At 35.0% G+C, this 14,941-nt stretch overlaps 1 protein-coding gene across 1 annotated transcript; it reads left to right on the top strand.

The window, feature by feature from the left end:
* Positions 1-590: 590 nt before the first annotated feature.
* LOC25487303 (putative pentatricopeptide repeat-containing protein At3g15200) lies at positions 591-2,688 on the top strand. The gene is given in 2 exon segments (XM_039833885.1): positions 591-634; positions 933-2,688. Coding segments are annotated over 2 exon segments (1,515 nt in total). The 5' UTR covers positions 591-605; the 3' UTR covers positions 2,419-2,688.
* The last annotated feature ends 12,253 nt before the right edge of the window (positions 2,689-14,941 follow it).

The following is a 14,941-nucleotide window of genomic DNA, read 5'->3' as shown; positions in this document are numbered from 1 at the left end:
TTAAATGATAATTAAAAGTTGGTTGAGTTATTAAGAATTATTACATGAAGAATTATTATTACTAATAGATGAAGTTATTTGTGTTGTTAAATATAATTATTGAATTATATGCTTGATATTATTGTTTTGTGAAATCTCACCCCTTCTGCTTGAAAATGTTGCTCTTCGTATGAGTAACTTGCAGGTATTAATGATTAGTAGGAGTGGTGGCTCAAGTGTCTTTAGGTGCTCTGATACGTAACGGGATGGGAATTTGTTATTGCTTTCTATTCCTTACGTATTGTTTCTGAAGAGTTATGACTATGTTTTTAGAATGGATTTTTATGACATAATTGTAAAGAGGCTTTAGTGCCAAAGACTGTTTTGATTATTGAATAATTTCCGCTGCGAAGTATTAAAGACTTTTTAGTTATTGAATTTTAAAGGATAAATAGTTATTTATACAGTTTATGATTTTAAGAAAAGAATGTGACATTCCGTTTAGGTGAATTACTCTGATTAAATAAATGAAATTTTCACGTTGGGAAAACGGGGTGTTACAACCACCGCCGGTGTCCCATTCACCAGCCACCAGATCCGCCATATCGTCACCATCGTTCGTCGTTATGTGTTCCTCGTTCGTTTCCGTTTCTAAGTTCGTTTAATGTGAATGTAATTCAGTTGGTATTTACCAAAGATATTGTGTGCAGCAAATTCTTGGCAGAATCAATATACACTTTGCTTCAAAAACAATTCTCATCCTCCAAAGTTTAGTTTGTTATCACAAAACCATTCTCATCCTCAACAATTATGTCATAAGAACCTGAATTATCAAATATTAATTGCTTGGTTCACTTCGTCTTCATATCATGAATCTATAAATCATTCTACCCATGCAAACAAAATCAAATTTACAGCAACATGCGAGCAATAAGAACACTTTCATGCGAAAACAACAAACGAATTCTCACAACCTTGTACAACAATCTCCAAACACCTCGGAACCCACATTCCCCTCTTCGTTTCCTCAAAATCCTCGAAACTCATCATCAACGATTCCTTCACTCACACCATGATTCACCATCACATGCTTCGTTTATCCAAAACCTTCTCAAATTCCGTAGAGACAAACCCACAGAACAAATCGAACGAGCTCTTAACCTCACTGGAATTCACCCCAACAACAACCTTGTCCTCCAAGTTTTGCAACGGCATCGTTCCGATTGGAAACCAGCGTTTATATTCTTCAAATGGGTCTCCAAAACCAACAACTACACACCCAGTTGCGAAGTGTACAACGAGATTATCAACATTCTCGGTAAAATGAAGTGTTTCGAAGAGTTACACCAAGTGCTTGATGAAATGTCGCAAAGAAAAGAATTTATTAATGAAGAAACATTTTGCATTTTAATTCGTAGGTTTGTGGCTGCACATAAACTGGAGGAAGCTATTAACATTTTCTACAGAAGGGAAGAGTTTGGATTGGATAATGAGCTTGATTCGGAAGCTTTTCGGACTCTTTTGATGTGGATGTGTAGATACAAGCATATCGAAGAAGCTGAAACTTTGTTTCATAGGAATTTGAATAAGTTTGGGTTTTGTCGTGATATAAAGACGTGGAACGTGATTCTTAATGGTTGGTGTGTTTTAGGGAATACACATGAAGCGAAGAGGTTGTGGAAAGATATAATTGCGTATAAATGTAAGCCTGATATTTTCACATATGCAACTTTTATTAAGGCGATGACTAAGAAAGGGAAATTGGGAACTGCTTTGAAGTTGTTCAATGGGATGTGGAAAGAGGAGAGTTGTAAACCTGATGTTGTGATATGCAATTGTTTGATTGATGGTCTTTGTTTCAAGAAGAGGATTCCTGAGGCATTGTAGGTTTTTCATGATATGAAGGAACGGGATTGTTTACCGAATGTAGCTACTTATAACTCATTGATTAAGCATCTTTGTAAGATAAGGCGAATGGAGAAGGTTTATGAATTGGTAGAGGATATGGAGAGGAGGAGCGGGGATTGTTTGCCTAATGGTGTTACTTATAGTTACTTGCTACAGTCGTTGAAGGCACCGGAAGAAGTTCCCGCAGTTTTGGAGAGGATGGAGAGAAATGGATGTGCAATGAGCGATGATATCTGCAATTTGGTCTTGAGATTGTATATGAAATGGGATGATCTTGATGGATTGAGAAAAACATGGGATGAAATGGAGAGGAATGGATTGGGACCGGACAGACGTTCGTATACCATTATGATTCATGGACACTATGAAAATGGGAGGACAAAGGATGCTATGCGTTACTTCCGGGAGATGACATCTAAAGGGATAGTTCTGGAGCCAAGAACTGAGAAACTAGTGATTTCCATGAACGGTCAGTTGAAGGAGAGAACAGAAAAACAAGAAGGAGTTGAAATAGAGGCATCTAATGTTTGAGGTATTAGAATGTTGGTCCAATTAAAAGAGTTGTTCAATGTTTTATGCATATTTGTAGTTATAATTGGCAGCTAGAGTTTTGTTGAACTACATTTAAACGATCTAGAAATTGCTAGGACTTGAAACATGGGTAAAGCACCAGAGTGGGAAACAATTGTAGCCTGCAATTTATATACCCTGAAACATTAATCGTGCAGGTTCATGTAACATCAATAGTTATTTATGTTGAAAAAATCAGTCAAAATACTTGATCAATGATTGAACAATAAATTACCTATTAAACAACCTCCTCCCCACTTGCACGGTCTCAGAGTAGCACGTCTATTTGACAGTGAAACAAACTCATGGAACACGTACTTGATTTCGGTTATTTTCAATGCAAAAGACGCTGAAGCTATCTTGCGAATTCCCCTTCAAACTCGAGATAACACATATTCTACTATTAGTACTTAACGCGAGATGGTAATTGCCTTTGCATGGAGCAGGCCTGTGCATGATAATCAAGCTCCAACTGAAGGGAACTGGTCTCTAACATGGAAGCTTCCTATTCCATCAAAGGCGAAGCATTTCTTATGAAGGATGGACTGGGATTACCTTCCGCATCGTGTAAACCTCCTGCATCGAGGAGTACCATGTTCTTTAACCTCTGCTATGTGCACATTTTATTCAGCCGAAGATGCTTTGCACATTTTATTGAGCTGTGAACAAGCAATACAGTGCTGACAGGAACTCAAGTTATGGGATCTCCCGCACATGCATGATTTCACAAGTCTCTTTTTTAAGTTTTTTAGTATGATCATGGCCAATGCGAATATGTTTTGGAAAAAACTAAATGAAGGGTACTTTAATTGTAACATATAGACTGCTAATTTTGTGAATGAGCACAAGATGGGATTTGGAATTTGCTTTCGAGGATTTCATGGAGAATTTATCATAGTCCATTCATCTTGGACAAATGTTCAATACTCGGTCGTAGAAAATGAGGCCTATGTTATCCTTCTTTCTCTCCAGATTGCTGAAAATCTGGGCTTCACTCATGTCTGCTTTGAATCAGATAGCAAAGTAATTGTGGATGTTATTAAGGATTCAAGATGTTACAATAATGAGTTCGGCAATTGTATGATTTGGAGGATACTGAGAAAAAGATTGAGTTTTTAATCCAAAGGATGAAATATGGTGTTGATTGTTTGCATGAAGTTCCTGAATACTTGGGTGTGAATTTTGAAAAACAGATTGTTCCTAGATACAATGTGATTGAGTATTTGAAAGGAAAAGGTGCAATTGGGTTTGAAGTGGGATTGAAAGACATTATCAAACCAACTAGGCTTAGATTTTATAATCTTTATGTCAAGCCTTATCCTGAAAGCGAAAAAATATATGGGAGATTTTCAGGTAAGGTCGAAGTTAAAAGTAAGCATCTAGCTTGGACTTTGGAAGCTGTTCCAACCACAGAAGTTCCCTCAAACCGATCAAGATGTGAAGAACATGAAGGCTTTCATGGATTCAATGTTGTAATGGTTTGATCTATGAATACTATTAGTTGGCTGAATGGTCATTTGAGTTTGAACACACATTTAGAGTTTATGATTCGTTCACCTATGCAAAACAAGTTTACGCAGAGTTGTACTAAGCAAAAATAAGAAGATACCATATGTCCTGCATTACTCAAAGTACTGCAGCAAAGGGGGAAGGAGAAGTTATAATAAACCCAAAATTAGTTTTAAATCACAAAGGGTTACTGCAGCCAAATCTGTGAATTTGCATGTTCAGATACTCAAAGTTAAACGTCTGCAGATAGAAGACAAGAATTATAAAAATGTCAGTGGAAAAACTTCAACCACCACAAACAGTAGCTCATGGAATGCTTGAGGCCATTAGGGAGTTACGACATTCATTAGCTAGGGATGTTGTTGATACTCAACAGTGTATGGTATACCTTCATTTTTTGCACTTTCTTTTTGTCTAGGTTGTCAGTTCTAATATCGAAGTAATGCTATATATGATCCTTGCTTCCACAACTGCATCACAATCGGTATTCTGGCTGCATATGGTTATAAATAATAATAATAATATAGGCTGCTCCCTGTTTTGTCTTTTAGGTATTTTGTGTAGAGAGACACTTATAATTTGCGCCTACGTAGTGAATAGCGCCGCTGTAGCGGCGGAGTGGAGTAGAGGGTCGCCGCTACAATGAGGATAATAACGGAGCAGTTAACGATAGTGGCCACTCCAAATGAGATCTTGGCGGAGCGGGGTCGCAGAGCAGGAGCAGCTTTAGCACCACTATATTGTTTTAATGTGGAAAACTGAAATTGACCCTAAATATTAAACTGACCCTAAAAATTAAACTGTTTCAAGGGCAATTTGGGTTTTTTTTTCTCTCTTCTCACTGCTCATTTGTTCTGATCCATTCCAAATTAATTCATTTGTGCCGTTCAAGTTTGTGAGCCCTAACCCTTTTCATAGCTCCGTTCAAGTTTTACACCCATCGCCGTACCGTACATCCATCATGCATTCATGTTCTTTCAATTACTCTGTTCTGCTCCTTTCTTTTCCCCAATATGAGTTATCTCTGTAGTTTTACATTCTTGTAGCATTATTTATATATGTTCTCTTTGTTCTTATATGTTTTCCTCCATCATGCTTTTCTTCTTCCTCACTTTATGATTTTTCTATATGTAATGTTCTTATGCATTGTATTTTTGTATGGTTACTATCACAAACTATTCATATCTCATCGTATTGCTTTTGGAAATGAACTTCATTCCTATATGCATTGTTCAGAATTGTATGGTATTGCCCTTAAGTTCATATTATATGTTCTCTCTGTTATTAATATTTTTTATTCATGTAATTTTATGAACTTCATTTTTATTCAGAGAATTTTGAGTTTTGTTTAATTTTACATTAAATATATGTTTATATCATTATTCATGTAATTTGTCCAAAACATGATCAAATAGCGGACATCCCGCTATCTAGGATTGACTACCTACATTGGGCTAGGATTGTCTTTGGCTTCCACCTGTTGTTTAAATGGAATGATCAATATTATTATTGAAATTGATAATCTGATATGTTCTTCCAAGACTGGTATTTGTTGTCCTCTCCTAGGTGAATAATCAAAAGAAGGAATAGTCAGTAGGTGTTTGGTTGAAATAAGGTCTATGCTTGATGTCGCGGAGGATTTTGATAAAAAACAGTTTTATCGGTTCAAACGGATGCAAGATTCTCACGTATTTACTGGAAATTTTTGAAAATGCCACGGAAGAAACAACCTTCACCATGCAGCGGATTAACACTGCCTTGGACAGGACCTGGGGATATGGTTGCTATAGAGCAAACATTGGATCTACTGTTCCATGTCTCTATTTTGAAGTACCTTGAACTTTGTATACAAAAATTTCTCCGTAACAAGAGGGGTAAAAAAGCCTTTAGGTGGCAGCAATATGAAGAAGACAACACGCACTTAGTAGGATTCTATCATATCATTTCAGGAGTAGATGGTTGTCCGTAAAGGTAAAATCTAAAGCCGTGGATGACATTATTTCTTTTAGCATTAAGGCCACTCTAAAAGCTGATGCACATCTGGATACGATATATGAGGACTCAGACATGTCTTTGATGAGAAGTCTTCAATGATAGAATGGGCTCGATAGAAACTACCACTTCCAGTCCACTTTTTCCTTGGTTTAGTTTCAACATTTCCCCATACCAAGCAAGCTAGTCCTCTAAAAATTGGTAGTGTAGATGATCCCACTAATTTGTTTGAAGTTGCCAAATATGGACTTTCTTTGTTTTAGGCATTGAAACAATATCCAATTTTCAAGGAACTGACAATATTCCTTCTCTTATTCAGCATGTATCATTGACATGAAAGTTATATTCATTATCTGTCAATTTCCTTGTTGGAATGGAAATACTTGAACAAAATCAGGGTGGGATACTTATGAAGATTTACAGGATCTTTATGGTGAGCTTCTTGATAAGGCAAGGTTTAACCAAAATAAACAAGTTATTTTGGGGACGATAAAAAGCATTTTGAGTTCCTGAGATTCAAATCCGAGATTCACGAGTTACTCGATATTTATTGAAGATCCCGTAGAGCAGTTTTCTGCCATATCTTATGGTGATTTGATTTTTGCCCGGAAAATTTCACTATATTTACACCACTATGTTGAAACTTCTATTCCAATTGCCACCTGGAATACACTGTCTAATGCCTGTGTACTTGAACTTTTGCCACCTTTAGAGAAATGCCTTTTCGGGCGCTGAAGATACCTTGAACCTGCAGAGGTAAAACATAATTAATCTACATAGAATATTTTTTATGCATTTGAAACCTTTTTTCTTTAAAGTAGAATATTTTTTATTCATTTGATACCTTTTTTCTTTAAAGTTGAAGATATAAATGTCACTTGTATGTTGTTACAGTTATACTTTATACTTTGAAAATATGAGTGTTTAAAGTACAGGAGAAGCTTCTTGTCTAGTGTCAAAGGAAAAAATTGGTAAAAGTTATTGACGGATTCTTTAAAGTGCTAAAAAATAAAATTTCGTTAATCTTTTATGCACCTTTAGTATTTGTGTGTTAGATTTAGCTCTTGGGGAAGTTTTTTCAAATGAACTTGAAGAGTATACAAGCATCATGAGAATAATGAAGATGTTGATGCTGAAACTATCTCTTAATGATTTTTTTCAAACACTTATTTTATAGATAATGTTAGGTGGACAAATTTCTTTTCCCTCACATATTTGTAGTGGGCAATGCATGCATTGGATATAACGTAAACAATATTGATTATGTTGAGTTCCACTGCAGGATTTTGGAGGCTTATGCCAAGTCATGGGTTTTTGATGCCCTTGATAGGGCAACGATTTGAGGATCATTTGCATATACTATGGTTGTCCATCACCCTTCATCATTCATATTTCATACCTGTCCTGTGGATAAGTTATTGCTGCGTAACAGGCTTGTTAGGTCTCTCTTGAGAGATTATGCTGGGAAACAACATGAGGTGCACACATTTTGAATGCTTATCCATGATGGATTAAAGTGGCATGTATGATTTTATTGTCTTATTCGTCGTTATTGGAACTGATATTGATACAATTTGTGTTGCAGGGGATGTTAATGAACCTTATTTGCCTTAGCAAGTGATCAACATCTGACAGGCATGTGATGGAAATTCCTCTCTTCAGGCACAGGTGAACAAGTCGAAGGATGCTGGTGCTTAGAAAAATTTACTGTGAGTGTGTATTGATGGGGTAATTTGATGTAAAATTCCATACAATATAATATTGCCCATACTATTTTGCAAAAAGAAATGATTGCATAGATAAACGGATAAAAAAAATGCTTGGTTTGATCAACATTTTATCATATTTTCAGCAAGAAATTTTATCTTTTATTTTTTTTGTAGGCAAGAAATTTAATCATTGATTTGTTATTGGTAAAAATGGCTTATATATTCATGATAGATATTTGTACATGGACTAGAAGTGTAGACTGAAACGATTATTGGTACAATAAAGAGAATATAAAATAAAGAGAAACTATTTAAAATAAAAAGTTGAATAAATGAAAGGTTGCCAAATGAGAAGGGAGACGTGTGTTTTGCAAAACTACAAAAGTGATTTTGTTTGATAAAATCACAATGACGCCATGATTATGCCAAATTTATTCTAAAGTAGATGGTTCAATAAGTCACTTGATACTCTAATTATAACTGATGATGCCACTCAAAAGCAGTTAGTTGAGACTTCATTTATCAATTCAACAAAAGGAAAACCAAACATGAGTTAAATTGTGAGACATACATTAGTTTCATTTTAATTTTGTCAAATTCATTTTATTTTTGTTTTGTAGTGAAAGTGAGAGTGGATTGTTTGTGCGGTCACAACTTAATTATGATTTGTAAGATATTGAGAAGAATATTGATTGAGTTTTTAGTTCATAGGATGAAATATGGTGTTGATTGTTTGCATGAAGTTTCTTAATACTTAAGTGTGTTTTTTGAAAGGAAAAAGTGCAATTGGGTTTGAAGTTGGATTCAAGGACATAATCAAACCAACTAGGCTTAGAGTTGGTGAGAGATTTGTGTGAAATCTGCATGTGTTAGCATGCGATCCTCTGGCACCAAATTATGACAAATAACAACCATACTAGATTAATTTCATCAACAACTCGATGTTGTTTTAGATTCAGATTAAGATTTTTTGATATTTTGACACAAATTTGACATCAAATTGCAACAACAAAATTGATGGTTATCACAATTCAAATATGTCGTTAATTATGCTTAATAAATTGTTAATGAATAGAACATGGTGCTGCAACTCATAAACCATAAACTGAATTTAATTAACCACAATTTTTCAAGTGTTTAACACACACACACACACAAAGATATCAACATTTTAAATCAAAATGGCTGATTAAGACTGAATAAATACCCCCATTTAAACAACATATAGCCATCATGTTCCATCACCCTCCGTCCACCATCAATTTCTATAACATTCGTAATTCTAGATTAACACATTCAGATTGAAAATAACTTCCTCTTCATAAAAGAAAAAATATGGTACGGTGATTTGATTGCATGAAATTGCAGACATAATGAGACAAACAATGATTTAGAAGCGTTGCAATGAAATTGCCTCTAATTTACAAAATAATTTTTTAAGTCTAGTTTCTTTTGGGACAATAATGGTACAATCGAAAGAGATTTTGTGTGGCAATATATGGCAGATGTTTGATTTTGATTTGGGTGAGATTGAGAAAAGTGGGAAAAATTAGAGCACACTCAAATGTTTTTTTAAAGATAAAATGGTTTATGATGTGACTAATTTATTCATCATTGTTGTATATGCGTCTAAATAATTTTATTTGTATTTATGTCTATATAAACTTATCTCATCTGAAATGTGTTCATTTAATTTGTTGTCAAATTTGAGTGGGAATATCATTTCTCATTTATAAATACAGGCTTAAATATCACAGTCTTTCATGGTTGGTTGTTGTCTCCAACTAGAAGCACCAAGGCACCACGCACACAATCCTTCCTTAGCCACTCTTCTGGCTAAATAGGTTTATAACATTTTTTTTATTTAAATAGCTTCTCTTTATTTTTTATTCACCTTTTTTATAACTTTAATTGTTTCACTCTGCACTTCAAGTCCATGTACAAATATCTATCATGATTATATAAGCCATTTTTACCAATAACAAATCAATGATTAAATTTTTCTTGCTAAAAACAATAATAAAAATAATCAAACCAAGCACTTTTTGCCCGTGTAGCTATGGAATCATTTCTTTCATCCTCAACTCCAACCAACTCTTTTCATCCATGTCAGATGTTGATTGCTTGCTATGGCAAATGATATTCATTAACATTCCCTGTAACACAAATTGGATCAGTAACATTTCCAATAAGAACAAATAAGATACAATAAAATCTTATCTTCCATCTTAATCCATTAGGGAAAATCATTCAAAATGCATGCACCTCATGTTGTTGTTTCCCAGCATAATCTCTCAAAGAGAGACCTAACAAGCCTGTTGCGCAACAATAACTTATCCACAGTACAGGTATGAAATATGAATGATGGAAGGTGATGGACAACCACAGTATATGCAAATGATCCTCAAATCGCGGCCTTGTCAAGGGCATCAGAAACCTATGACTTGACATAAGCCTCCAAAATATCTTCATTATGCTGTAGTGGAACTCAACATAATCAATATTGTTTGGTACAACTACGTTATATTCAATGCATGCATTGCCCCCTACAAGTATGTTAGGGAAAATAAAATTGCCCCACCTAACATTATCTATAAAATAAGCGTTTGAAAAGATTGTTTCGTCAGACACATCTTCATTATTCTCTCCATCCTTGAATACTCTTCAAGTTCATTTTTAAAAACTTTCCCAACAGCTAAATCTAACTAAGAGATACTAAAGGTGTGTCGCGTCATTTTTTGGAGATCAAGGCTATTTGATTAGCTTTTGACTCACTAATTCATTTCACGACTGAACATTTAATTTTTAAAGAGAAAGGGGAAAAAGTTCAAACTACCCCTATTTGAAAAGATTTAGGGTTCGGGGGTTAGTTACATAAAGGGAAGGTATTAGCACCCTTTATGTCTGTAGTACTCTACGGGAACCTCTTGATTTTATTTAATTAATGTGCCATAACTTGCTTATTATTTTTGAAAAGAAGGAATTAAAGTGGAAAAATAAAGACCTAATTATCTACATTTTTTATTGATTTGGAAGGACATGGTCCTCTGCCTACGTACCCATGAGGGATCAAAACCTCGTAGTTCGGGGTAGAAAACAACGTTTGATTGGTTGTGTTTTTTTTATTAGTTTTTGAAAATATTTTGAAATAAAAAGCCAAGTGGCAAATGAGTATTTGTTTGTATTTTTTATATTAAAAGAAAATGACTTAAAGTGTGATTAAAGTTGATTGCAATTTTGATTTATGAAAGAATAAAATAAAGGACGATCACTTGATTTAGAATCAAGGTTTGATTATAAAAATATTTTTTGATTTTTGTTATTTGCATGTTTTTGTTGTTTTTGAATAATTAGACTAAAATTAAACTAACGGAGCATAAAAATAAAGGCTAAGCTTCACTTTTCGCCCTCTAAGTTTCAAAATGTTGCGATTTTGGCCCCCTATTAAAAAAAATGGCAAAAGTGACCCCCTATGTTTAGGGAAATATGCTCTTTTGACCTCCTAACATAAGGGAAACATGCTTTTTGACCCCTTATCTTTACAAAAAGTTGCGATTATGGCCCCTTTTTTAGGACACATGGCGTCTTCTCAGCAATTTTGGGATGAAAGGGGCCAAAATTGCCATTTTTTTTAATAGGGAGCCAAAATCGCAACATTTTGAAACATAGGGGGTCAAAAGTGCACTTTAGCCAAAAATAAAACGTAGGTAACCTAAGCAGAAAAATAAAGCATACACCCACACACGCACACGTGCACCTAAGTTATTACAAAAAAACCTATTATACATGCTATGGTCTGCGAGAAAGTAAATGACGGAAATAAGTAATTTACATTTAAACCTAATTTATATTCTAAGTTCCATGCGATAAGGATAATAAAGAATAATAAACCTAAGATAAAAATGCATGAGATAAAATTAAAGTTTAGATAAACTAAAATAAACTAAACAAATGACAGAGGTAAAATTACAAACTAAAGAAAATGCATGAGAAATGGATATGCTAAATGAAACGAAACAAAACGAAAAAACGGAAGACATGCAAATGAGGGGGGTACATCAAGCAGTAAAGGGGTGTAGTTAGCAGATAGAGTAAAAAAAACAGAAAGGGAAAAATGGGCTGAGCAGCAAACCGAACCGGGTCGGTTGGGTAAACAAACTGGGTCGGGTTAGGGCATGTATAAATATCTGCGACCCTGAAAAATCTCACTTTTTCATTGAACCTTTCTCTCTCTTCAATTCTTCAGAGAACACAAGTTCTCTCTTCTCTCTCCCTCATGTTCTTATTTATGGGTTTTACACATGAAGATTCCGATGAATCTTCATCTTCTCCGGCGGAGGTAAGGTGGGTTCCGGCGACGGTTGGCCGGCCGGTACGGCGGCGCCACCGTGCCGGAACCCTAACAATTTATTTTTTTGATTTTTTTGGTTCTTTCTACTTGTTCTCTTCTCCTCTACTCGATTCTAAACTCACAAATTTCAAAAAGTGAATATATGAGCCTAGATCTAAAGGTTAATGAAATACTACCTTTTGATTTCGATTCGGATTCTCTGGTCGGTTCTGTGATGGCTGTTTCGGTTGATGTACGACGTTGTTCCTTTGATGCTGGTATTCTGTGATGTTTTTGTGTGTTGGTTTCTATGGAGGGGTTTGGAAAATTGTTGGATCAGTTGTGAGGAGTTTGTGTGGGTTTTGGAATTGTGACTGTCTTGATGGCTGGAAAATTGATGTGTTGGTTGGAATTGTTGTGATGATGATTCGATGATGGTGTGTGATGAGGGTTCGAGAGAGGTTTTGATGATTTGTGATTACTGGTTTTCTTTTCTCTTTTCAGGTTGTGTGAATCGTTCTTTTTTTTTTCTTCTCTGATTTTTACTCCTCTTTAGGCTCAAGGTTGATAACAAAAGGAAATGTTGTTTAATAGGAATGAATGGTGCTTGAATGGAATTAAAAGGGATGAAACACGTTTCTGGTAAATTGGGAAAGAAAGAGTAGACCTGAGTAAATTTGCCTGGAATTGTGGCGTGAAGAAATTTTGGACCACGGCCCCTTTATTTTTTACAATTTTGGACTTATTAAAAAAAATAATTAAAGAAAATAACTAAAATAAAGACAAAACAAAAATAAAAAAAATTAAAGAAGATGGAAATTGAAACTTAAAAATAAAAAAAATAAAAATAAAGTGACAATGAAAATGTGGGTTAAGAAACCAAACTAAATGAGGTATTTTAAAATACCTTACTGCCGAAATTTTCTTTTGAAAAGTCAAAGACTATTCAGGGTTAAACGACAAGTGTCAGTGGGATCTTAGGTCAAAAATTGGGGTATGACAAGGTGCATAAAAGATTAATGAAATTTTCCTTTTAACGCTTTAAAGAATTTGTCCAATAACTTTTACCAATTTTTTGCTTTGATACAAGACAAAAAGCATCTACGGTACTATGGAGATGATGCTTCTATGTTTTAGAACACACTTTAAACACCCATATTCTCAATTAAGTATATAACTATTACAACATACAAGTTACATTAATATCTTCAACTTAAAAAAAAAAGTATCAAAAGCATAAGAAATATTCTATGTAGGTAGTGCTCTGCTATAATACAACTGATAATTAATTGTGTTTTACCTTTGGAGGTTCAAGGTATCCCCTTCAGCTCCCGAAAAGCATTTCTTTGAAGGTAACAAAAGTTCAGGAATACATGCATTAGACAATGTATTCCAGGTGGCAAGTCGAATGGAATTCAACACAGTAGTGTAAATATAATGAAACTTGCCAGGCAAAGGAAGTTGACATCAAGTAAATATCGAGCAACTCTCGTGAATCTCGAATTTGAATCTCAATATGCTTTTGATCATCCAAAATAATTTGTTTATTTTGGATAAACTTTGCCGTATCGAGAAGCTCACCATAAAGATCCTGTAAAGCTTCAAAAGTATCCCGCCCTCATTTTGTACAAATACTTCAATTCCAACAAGGAAATCGATAGATAATGAATGTAACTTCCATGTCAATGATAATGCTGAATAGGAAAAGGAATGTTGTCAGTTCCTTGAAAATTGGACATTGTTTCAATGCCTAAAACAAAGAAAAGTCCACATATTACTGCCACCTAAAGGCCTCTTTACCCCTCCTGCTACTGAGAAAATTCTGTGTACAAAGGTCAAAGTACTTCAAAACAAAGATATGGAACAATAGATCCAATGATCTCTCTATAACAACCATATCCCCAGGTCCTGCCATTAAACATAGTTCCAAGGCAGTGTTGTTCCGTTGCATGGTATAGATCGTCTCTTCAGTTGCACTTTAAAAAATTTAAAGTAAGTAGGTGAGAAATCTTGCATCTGTTTGAAACGATAAAATTGTTTTTGACCAAAATCCTCCGCCAGGGGCACCTCATCCAACTCCCACACATGGAATTGGTCCTCCTCTGCATAACAATTCAATGGACTGCATGCGCTGCCACGCTGAAGAAGTTGAAGACACGAAGCTTAGACCTTATTTCAACCAAACACCTACGCCTTCCTCAAACACTTTTCCTTTATAAAAGACATTTCAGTGTCACCATTCACCCACATGTCCATTAGCTTCCTGTAATGTCACCCTTCCAAGAACTCTGAGAAGCATGTGAGTCATAGCAGCATACACCCTCGACAAAGAAGTCGCAGAAATATCTCCCCCTTACAATTTAGATGATTGTGGATCACTTCTTGTTGCAATCCAGTTTATGCCAAAGTCAATCATCAAACCAAAATAACTCCAAGACCAAATCTCTACATCATCAGTCGACTCCGGATGTTGTGAAAATAAATTTGGAAGTCTTCTGGTCAAAGACTCCAGAACAAGATATGCCTCCCTAGAGATGCAAGTAGATTCATACAGGACATAGCTTTCGATAAGCTTTATCCGGAAGATTGAATTTCAAAGTTGCCAACAGTAAATCTCTGCACAATTGTCTGAACAAGTCTTTCGCTCTTCAGCACAACATTAGCACATGAAGGGGAATGCCTTGCTATGCCAATCAGTATAGAAACAATACTCTCTTACAAAGCTGTCGTGGGATCTGTCTGCAATCATTAGAAAATAATGAGTTTGACATTGAAGTTTACAGATTCTTAAGAAGAAAAGCATTCTTAATAACTATATCTTGGTTAAACCCACATTCACTACAGATTTGATCAAAGTGTTTCTTACAGAATTTGGGCAATCCCCATCCCTCGAACTAGATTTTAGGTTTGTGTTAAGCCTATCAAAAAATCTAATATAGTATCA

Source organism: Medicago truncatula, chromosome 4 (genome assembly GCF_003473485.1).
Source record: "Medicago truncatula cultivar Jemalong A17 chromosome 4, MtrunA17r5.0-ANR, whole genome shotgun sequence".
In the NCBI taxonomy this organism is placed as follows: Eukaryota; Viridiplantae; Streptophyta; class Magnoliopsida; order Fabales; family Fabaceae; genus Medicago; species Medicago truncatula.
This window is presented reverse-complemented; position numbering and strand designations above follow the sequence as displayed.